The sequence below is a fragment of the Lagenorhynchus albirostris genome, chromosome 7 (genome assembly GCF_949774975.1).
Source record: "Lagenorhynchus albirostris chromosome 7, mLagAlb1.1, whole genome shotgun sequence".
NCBI classification, from domain to species: domain Eukaryota; kingdom Metazoa; phylum Chordata; class Mammalia; order Artiodactyla; family Delphinidae; genus Lagenorhynchus; species Lagenorhynchus albirostris.
Genome location: NC_083101.1, coordinates 1,193,856 through 1,202,187, shown reverse-complemented (window position 1 = coordinate 1,202,187; position 8,332 = coordinate 1,193,856). Strand labels below are relative to the sequence as shown.

General features: G+C 55.5%; 1 protein-coding gene across 2 annotated transcripts; it reads right to left on the bottom strand.

Moving 5' to 3' along the window:
• Nucleotides 1-370: 370 nt before the first annotated feature.
• Nucleotides 371-4,036, bottom strand: EDF1 (endothelial differentiation related factor 1). 2 transcript variants are annotated; one of them, XM_060153719.1, is made up of 5 exons: nt 3,848-4,036; nt 2,296-2,347; nt 1,765-1,925; nt 1,383-1,476; nt 371-821 (listed from the first exon to the last, which is right to left on the bottom strand). In XM_060153719.1, exons 1-5 carry the CDS (start codon nt 3,923-3,925, stop codon nt 760-762), a joined length of 447 nt encoding a protein of 148 aa, XP_060009702.1. In that variant the 5' UTR covers nt 3,926-4,036; the 3' UTR covers nt 371-759. The 2 variants fall into 2 exon arrangements, with proteins under 2 accessions (XP_060009702.1, XP_060009703.1); XM_060153720.1 differs by having other exon boundaries at nt 3,902-4,024.
• Nucleotides 4,037-8,332: the final 4,296 nt, after the last annotated feature.

Below are 8,332 nucleotides of genomic sequence, written 5' to 3'. Positions count from 1 at the left end.
GTCTGGAAGGCCCCCCGGGCATGGCTGTCCTAGGGGAGGGGGTGACGGCCACACCTGCATGGCCAGGTACCCTGGACTCCAGCCCAGGTGGCTCCACCTTGCCACCCCGGCCCACTGGGCCCTGCACGGAACGATGTGACCAGGGACTCAGTGCCGGGGAGGGCCAGGGTTTGGCGCCAAGAAGCTGATGGACGCCCACTAACCGTCCCAGCAGAGGTGACGAGCAACAGCCTGCAGAGCGACCCTCCTGGCCCGCAGACTCCCCCACAGTGCTGCATGCAAACAGCCCTTCGCCACACTGGGGGCCAGAGGGAGGGGGAGCTGCAGGCACAAGAGGCGAGGCCGGACAGCAAGGATTCAGCACCGGCAGGAAGGGCGACAAACGTTTATTAGCTTCTCTACGAGCCGGGCCGGACACGCAGCTCCTCTCCCAGACGGTGGCTGCCCACCGTGTGCGAGGCGGTCCCCCCTCCGAGCTCCCTGGAGCCACAGCCGTGACAGGGCAGACCCCGGGGGAGAGGAAGGCAGCGCTCTGCACCCCACGTGAGGGACGGGGACAGGAAGGAAAACAATCAGGAGAAGCAAACACGCTGCAAGGTTTTGTTAGTTTGACAGCAGGTACGGGTAGAGGGGGTTCCCGGGCAGGGCTACCGCCCTGTGTTCCGCACGGCCGGTGAGGAGACCCGCGCTGGCGCTGGTGGTCAAGGGGAACCAGCCAGACGAGATCAGCCGGAACGCACTGATTTCGAGGCTTTGCGCTCATTTCGCCCTCGGCCCCTTCTCGATCGGCTTCCCAATGTCTCTCCCCCGGAGCTTGAGGCCTGAAAGAGCCACCGGCCCATGACCACTGCAGCTCGCCCCTGGGTCTTCAAGGCACAGGGCAGCTCCACAGGACCACTACCCACTGCCCCGGAGGGGGCAGCGGCACCAGCACCGACCCTTGAGCGCGGCTCCCAGGCTCCACTGGAGGCGGGGGGCAGTGGGCGCGTGTGTGGAGGGGCGGGAAACCGATGAGCACCACGCCCACCACGCTAGCTTCCACGCCTGACTCTGAAGAGCACGTGCCTGCCCGTCTTCGTGGGGACAGAGGACGCCCCTCCCCAAAACTAGGCCTCCTCGCTCTGGGAGCCACGCTGCCGCCAATGCTGGGGGCGGGGCAGGGAGAGCGAGGCCCACAGCACAGGGGGCTCGGGGAGATGCCAAAGGGGGAGGCGCCCAGACACTACATGCTCGTGGCAATTTTCTTCAGGCGCCGGAGAATTCCGGGGCCCCAGGGGCCTTCCTGCGCCCCTCCTCACCAAGCCCACCCAGGAGGGGCGGCCGTACCGTGCGCGGTCAGGCAGCGGCAGCCGAGACCCACTGAAGGATGGCGGGACACTCACCGATGGCTCTCTCGATCTTGCCCAGAACCTGGTTGTTAGGAATGGCCCGGCCACTCTCATAGTCCGCGATGACCTGTGGCTTTTCGTTGATTTTCTAAAGAGAACGTGTATTTGCACACGTCAGTTCCAGAAGGAGATGCTGGGAGACTAGAACACATCCAGGTGAGGCGCCTCAGGCACCGACCCCCGGGGCACTGTGCAGGCCGAGGGTCTGAGCGGATAGCAGCTCAGGAAGTTACAGCTGACTCGTGTGGCCCCCCCGAGAGGGCTCAGGGTTCCCGGGGCAAGAGCGAACTGAAGCCCTCAAGTCACCAGGCGAGCGGAGCCCACGCCTCCCGCCTGCCCGACCACGGCCCGGGAGGAGGGGACCCGCCGCGCTCACCGTCGCCAGGTCCTTCTGCGTCAGTCCTTTGCCCTGCCGGCCCTGCTGGATCACCTTGCCCACCTCCAGGGTCACCCGGTCGTGGTGCAGCTCCTCGGTCTCCCGGTCCAGCTTGGCTGTGTTCTTGGTGATCGAATGCTGTTTGTTCTGGCCGGCGGCCCCTGGACCGGCACGAGGCAAGAGCAGAGGAGAGGGTTTGCAATGAAGCCGAAGGAGAGCCGTTTCAGAACGGGAACCAGGCCCAAGAGGCGCCCTGTGCCCAGGGTGACGTGCTAGGCCAGGCCACCCAAAGTGGGGACAAGAGCACGCAAAGGACAAGTCCAGAATCTGTGAACTAAGGAGGAGAACAATCCCTCCTGACCTACGCCAACCACAGCTGCTCTCACAAGATCCCTGACGTCGCCCAGCTCTGCGGCGGCTTCAGCTGCCAGCAGCCACCCGACAGCCCGGGGGCAGCACTCACGCGTCTGCAGGTACGAACCCCAAGAGCACCCCCCCCCCGGTCTTGCGAGTGGACACACGAGTACCTACATTTCTTGGAAGTCTCCACATCTTCTCCTCGTCTCTGAGCTGCTAAGATGGCCTGGAAAATTAGCAAGTGTTTTTCGGTCAAAATTAGCTTTGCAGTATTTGGCAAACACCGGTTTAGGCTGCTGTCAGCCAGTCAGTGCACTGCTAACGCCTGGCGCTTTTTGAGCCCGTGAGCTCCGAGCTCATGCCCCTAAGCGCCGTGCTACGTGCTTAGTACCTGATGCTTTTCCAAGCACTGACAAGCAAATGCTGGGTTTAAACCAAAGCCCGTTATACAAATCCCTCTACAACCAAATATCCAGGCAACTCTCAATAAACTCCTGCTAAGGAAAACAGAAAGAGCTCACGTCTTGGCTGCTGAAAACAACGTGCTAATGGATTCCTTTCGGAAACCCACACTTGAAATAGATTTACCTCTCTAGTACACTCTCCTGCAAAAGCAGGAAGGAACATCAAGTGAGGACCTGGTCTGGCCTTCCTCAGCCAATCCGGCTCCTGATAAAAGACAGTACGTCGCACAAAGCCTGCAGCCCCCGTCCCCAACATCAGCAAAGACAGCGACATCCCCTGATCTACAGTCCCCGAGTATTAATGTAGTGTATTTCTTGAAGCTTCTGACACCTCAGAGACATGACTGTGCGACATTCTCAGTGTGACAGGTGCACAGATGCTTTCTAGAGCTGTTCACATGATTCCTAGCTTGTGGCTATTAAGTTTCCTTTGGAAAAAAAAAAAAAGGGTGAGTTTGGTTTTGACTAACTGAGAAGTCCTGGGCAGGTCAATGAATGCTGATCACCAGTGCCAAAGCTAGTCCTGGCCCAGACCTGGCACTGCGTGTCTAAGGCTGGCCCAAGGCGGCCTGAGAGCAGAATCAAGCAGGGGTGGGGACTAAACTGCCCTTCCCCTTTTCCCTCACATCGACTCACAGATGAACCCCGGACGGACTAGCCAGGGAACCTTCTGCCCCAAGTACCCCTCAGGGCATGACGGCTACCCTTGCAAGTTGGGGACGCAGGGTCCTAGGCCACCTCAGCCTGGGGCCAGGGACTCCCTATGACCGGCAATGTGCTTCAGTGGGCTCCACAGGCGGCAGCGGACTGGCCAGGCACCCGGCAGCCCGCAGAAGCGGGAAGGAGACCCTGGGGCGGGGGTGCCAGGCAACCGTGCCCCTGTCCCATCCCTTCCCTCGACCCACCACCTATCTGCGCTCCATCCCCCATCTGCGCCCCGAGGTCCACCCCGCTAACCTCGCCCCGCTCCCCTCCAGTCCCTATGTACCTGTCCCCACCAAGAGGTCCAGCGCCTCGCCCGCAGGCCTGTGTCACTGCCCTAAGATCATCCGGACCCTTCCACCCCCACCCCGCCCCTGTCTCCCACTCCTGCCCCCGGCCCCCGCCCCGTCGCCGCCCCCTGTCCCCGCTCCGCTCCCACCCGGTCCCTGCTCCAGTCCCCACTCCCCGCCCCCAGCCCCGCGTCCTCCCCGCCCCCGGCCCCGCGTCCGCCCCGCCCGCCCGGCCGCTCCTGGGCCCCGAGGCCCGCGCTGAGCCCGCACCTGCTTGGACTTGGCCTGGGCGGCCGTGGGGCCCTTTTTGCGCAGCACCGTTACCGTGTCCCAGTCACTCTCAGCCATGGCGGGGCAGGCGGCGCTGGCGGTCCGTCCGGCGGCTCCGCGGCAGCTGCTCGAAACCCGGCGACGCGACGACCCCTAGTCGCTCGAGCGCTTCCGGCGCCCGCCTCGGGCCCGCCCCCTCCTCCCATTGGCCGGCGGCTCTGGGGGCGGGCACTTCCCGCGGCTCGGGGCCAATCCGTGCCCGGCTCGTCTGTGGAAACGCCAGAGGTGCGTGACGTGGGGCGGGAGAAGTCGCGGCCGGGGCGTGCGGCCGCTGGGGGGAGTTGTGTGTGGGGGTGGCCGGGGGGGGGGGGCGCCAGGGGCAGCTGGAGGGGCGCTTGGGAGCGCTGGGGGGTGATGAGGGGCATGTGGGGCAATGAGAGGTACAGGGGCTGTGGGCGGGGAGGCGAGAGGATGAGGGGGTGGGAGGAAGGGGAACCCGGCTTGGGGAGGCGGCGCAGGGTGGCTCTGGAACGGGGTCGGGGCGCAGGACGTGAAGAGGGGTACTGGGAGGGGAAGGGGAAATGCGAGTAGCGGGTGCTGTGCGCCGGGGCGAGAAGGGGAGAAGAGGGGACTCGGGGGAGGAGCAGGTAGGGGGAGGGAGACTGGGGTCCACACCTGGCTTCCTGGTCGCAGCTTTGGGGATGGGGATCGAGCAGCCCCGGCCTGGCCTGGCCCCTCGCGGGCAAGGTGGGCGAGCAGACTGGATGCAAGGGAAAGGTAGCCTCATCGATTTTCCTGTAGTTGAGGTTAGTTTCTGTTTCATGCCTTTTTTGGTCACCTGGCACGCAAATGGAAGTTCTGTTTCTCTGGAGTTCTGCTCACGTGATGCAAAGATGATGGGGGCCAGAGTGCGGGTTAGGTGGGGCCTGAAGCAAATATATTTTGTGGGAGGACTCCAAGGAAATATATAAAATTATAAAAAAAATTAGTTACAAAAGAGAATGTTTTTGTATAACATGTATATTTTGAATAATATAATATATACATAATTTTACAATATGTAATATATGTATACATAATATGACGTGAATAAGTTATTTTACAATAACTTTGTAATATTTTATAGTTATTTTATGATAATCTTTTTTTTTTTTTTTTTTTTTTTTTTCCCCGGTACGCGGGCCTCGCACTGTTGTGGCCTCTCCCGTTGCGGAGCACAGGCTCCGGACGTGCAGGCCCAGCGGCCATGGCTCACGGGCCCAGCCGCTCCGCGGCATGTGGGATCTTCCCGGATGGGGACACGAACCCGCGTCCCCTGCATCTGCAGGCGGACTCTCAACCACTGCGCCACCAGGGAAGCCCTATGATAATCTTGTATAATGAGAAAATAAGTCAATAAATTATAAATTTAAAAAAACTGACAAACTCCACACATCACAAAATTCAGAAAAATAACGTTTGTATGAATTAATGAATGCATCTCTAATGCTTTTGCTTACATTTTTGGCTGTATCCTCATTGAATGCCACATCATGACTTTGCAGAATTGTTTTACGGAAAGAACAGGAAGACAATTCAGACATTTTTCTAACCTGTGTGATCAAATTTGTCTCTGATTGTTAGCGCTGACCTCGGTTTGGGTAATACTTGCGCTTCGCACAGATGTGCTCACTCTTTGTAGCATTCTTACAGGTTTATGCTCCACAACACAGGAATTCTGATAAATGTGTACACTTTAATAATATAACATCCAGTTATCTTACCAGCAAAAGCAAGTATATTTAGGAATTACAGTTCAGAATATTAAAACTGTGGCAGACCATAGGCAAATTGGGAGAACAGGAAGAACTTGCTTTTATAGGGAGAAGGGGGAGTTGGGACGGGCTGTGATAACCAAAGAGTTTGGGGAGCTGGGGGCTCCAATGGAGGCTTCTTGTTGGCTGGACTGCTGCAGTCTCTGATTGGCTGGGCTGTTGGAGGGTGGAGGGAAGTTTCCTTCCTCCTGCCTGACGGTAAGTAGAGGCACCTTCCTGCCCAAGATGTAGGCAGAGATCTCTTCCTGTTTGGGGTAATTGACATGCATGGCAGGCATGAGGGCACACCGTACAGGCCAGTCCCGAGCCGACTCCAACTTTGGCTGAGTTTTCTGTAATTAAATCCACACATTCTATCCAGGAGTCAGGACAGCCGAGTCCTCTGCTAACAATTTTGCATAGACTCCCTTTTGGTTCATACGACAAACCTTGTTTCTCCTTTGCTCCACGTACTTCCAGTTCCGGGCGCTGTGCGGGTAGTGGTTGGCAGATGTAGAAGATGTACCTGCCCCAGGACAGGCCAGCAAGACTGTGAACAGCATAAAAATATCCCATGTACCCCAACTAAGTGCATCCCAACTCAAGCTCCTCTTAGTGGGGTCCCAAAAATGCCTGTGGTCACTGCAGCGGGCCCAGGAAGAGTGTGAAGAGAGAGGAGGCTGCTTAGAAAGAGACGGCGGTCTTAACCTCTTTAAGTCAAGATCTCCTACTCCTGGACCTTAAGCAACACCCGGCCGTGTGAACCCTCGAGTGAGGCCCTCTCTTGAGGGCTGTGATCCCCAAAGGAGAAGTTGCATCAGCTCCGTGGTGTTGCATCTGCTCTGGTTGGCTCAGCCCAGAGAGGGGGCATCCTAGACCCTGGTGTCTTCTGTCCATGCAGGTGTCTGCCAGGATAGCCATCATCACATCTGGCCCTTGGTCAGGAGTCCAGGTCTGATGCCACAGAGACCTCTGCAGCCCCCGTCCTTGTGGCGTGAGCTACCACCAGGGCACAGGTGGTACAGGTGTCTGTGCCCCTCCCCCCGACCCATTCCCTGTCGGGTCACCCGTGCGCACCCCCTCCTGGCTCTGGGTGCTCCTGATTTACTCAGGGTCCACGGGAGAGTAGCTTTGGGGGCGAAGCTGCAGCAGGTGGCATGGAGAATCAGCTTCAAAAGGCCTGGTGAGCAGCTCACGTCTCCCCTGAGGCGCCACACCACTGCTGTTTAATGAATCCCCTGCTTGCCTTCACTAAAGTAACCAGCGTCACACATCTCCATTCATGGAGAAGGGAAAAGAGAATTCTGTAGCCTTCTGGAAAACAAAGATAAAACATGGCTATTTCTCTATTTCCCAAATAAAGATATTAACTTGAATATTGTATCCCTGATGAGAATTAGATTTTTTTTTTTGATGTGGACCATTTTTAAAGTCTTTATTGAATTTGTTACAATATTGCTTCTGTTTTACGTTTTGGTTTTTTGGACGCGAGGCATGTGGGATCTTAGCTCCCTGAGCAGGGCTCGAACCCGCAACCCCTGCATTGGAAGGCGAAGTCTTAACCACTGGACTGCCAGGGAAGTCCCTCCCTGGTGAAAATTAGCATTAAAAGTTATCAACTAAATTTTACTATCCAGTAAAATCTAGTAAACGTGAAGGTCTGTACACTTCACGAAGGAGGGGTTACTCACACATTTAAAGGCAGCTCATGATTACCATGGCCAACAGCCCTTGAGGTGGCCCCAAGGATCGCACTTCCTGGCAGCCCAGCTTTTGTGTCATCCCTTTCCCCTCTGTAAAAAAGCATATTTTATTGTGATAAAATACACTTAACATAAAAATTACCATCTTAGCCATTTTTAAAGTGTAGAGTTCAGTGGCATTAAATACATTTATGATACTGTGAAACCATCACCCATAATCCATCTCCAGAACTCTTTATTTTGTAAAACTGAAACTCTGTTCCCATGAAACACTAATTCCCTATTCTTCCTCTCCCCCAGCCCTCGGCACCCACCACTCTACTTTCGGACTTTCGGACTTTAACTATTCTAGGAACCTCATATAAATGGAATCCTACAATATTTGTCCTTCCGTGACTAGCTTATTTCACTCAGCATGACGTCCTCAAGGTTCCTCCATGTTGTAGCCTGTGTCAGAACTTCTTTCTTTTTCAAGGCTGAATAATAGTCCATTGCACGTACATACCACATTTTGCTTATCCATTCAGCCATTGATGAACACAGGTTGCTTCCGTATTTAGCTACTGTGAGTAGTGCTACTGTGAACGTGGATGTACACGTATCTTTTCTAGACCCTGATTTCAGTTATTTGGATATGTACCCAGAAATGGAATTGTCGATCATGTGGTGACTCTAGTTTTAATTTTTTGAGGAATTGCCGTGTTTATTTTTGAAGGATGTCTTTTATAAATATTGTCCCATTGTGTTCTGACCTCCATTGTTTCCAATGATAAATCATCCGTCGTTCATATCTATTTTGATCATTGTGCCCTGCATGTAATGTGACATGTTCTCTGGCTGTTTCAAGATTTTCTCTTTTTTTTGGGGGGGAGGGGGTTCCTATTATGTGCCCAATTATACCATTCTTCATATTTATCCTCCTTGGGTTTGCTGAGCTTCTTGGATCTATATATTAATGTTTTTCATCAAATTGGGAAAAATTTGGGACT

Coding starts and splice junctions, on each gene's coding strand:
- EDF1 (XM_060153719.1), bottom strand. CDS start 3,925: ATGGCTGAGAGTGACTGGGACACGGTAACGGTGCTGCGCAAAAAGGGC. Junction 2,348..3,847: donor CCCAGGCCAAGTCCAAGCAG/GTGCGGGCTCAG, acceptor CTAATTTTCCAG/GCCATCTTAGCAGCTCAGAG. Junction 1,926..2,295: donor TGTGGAGACTTCCAAGAAAT/GTAGGTACTCGT, acceptor GTGCCGGTCCAG/GGGCCGCCGGCCAGAACAAA.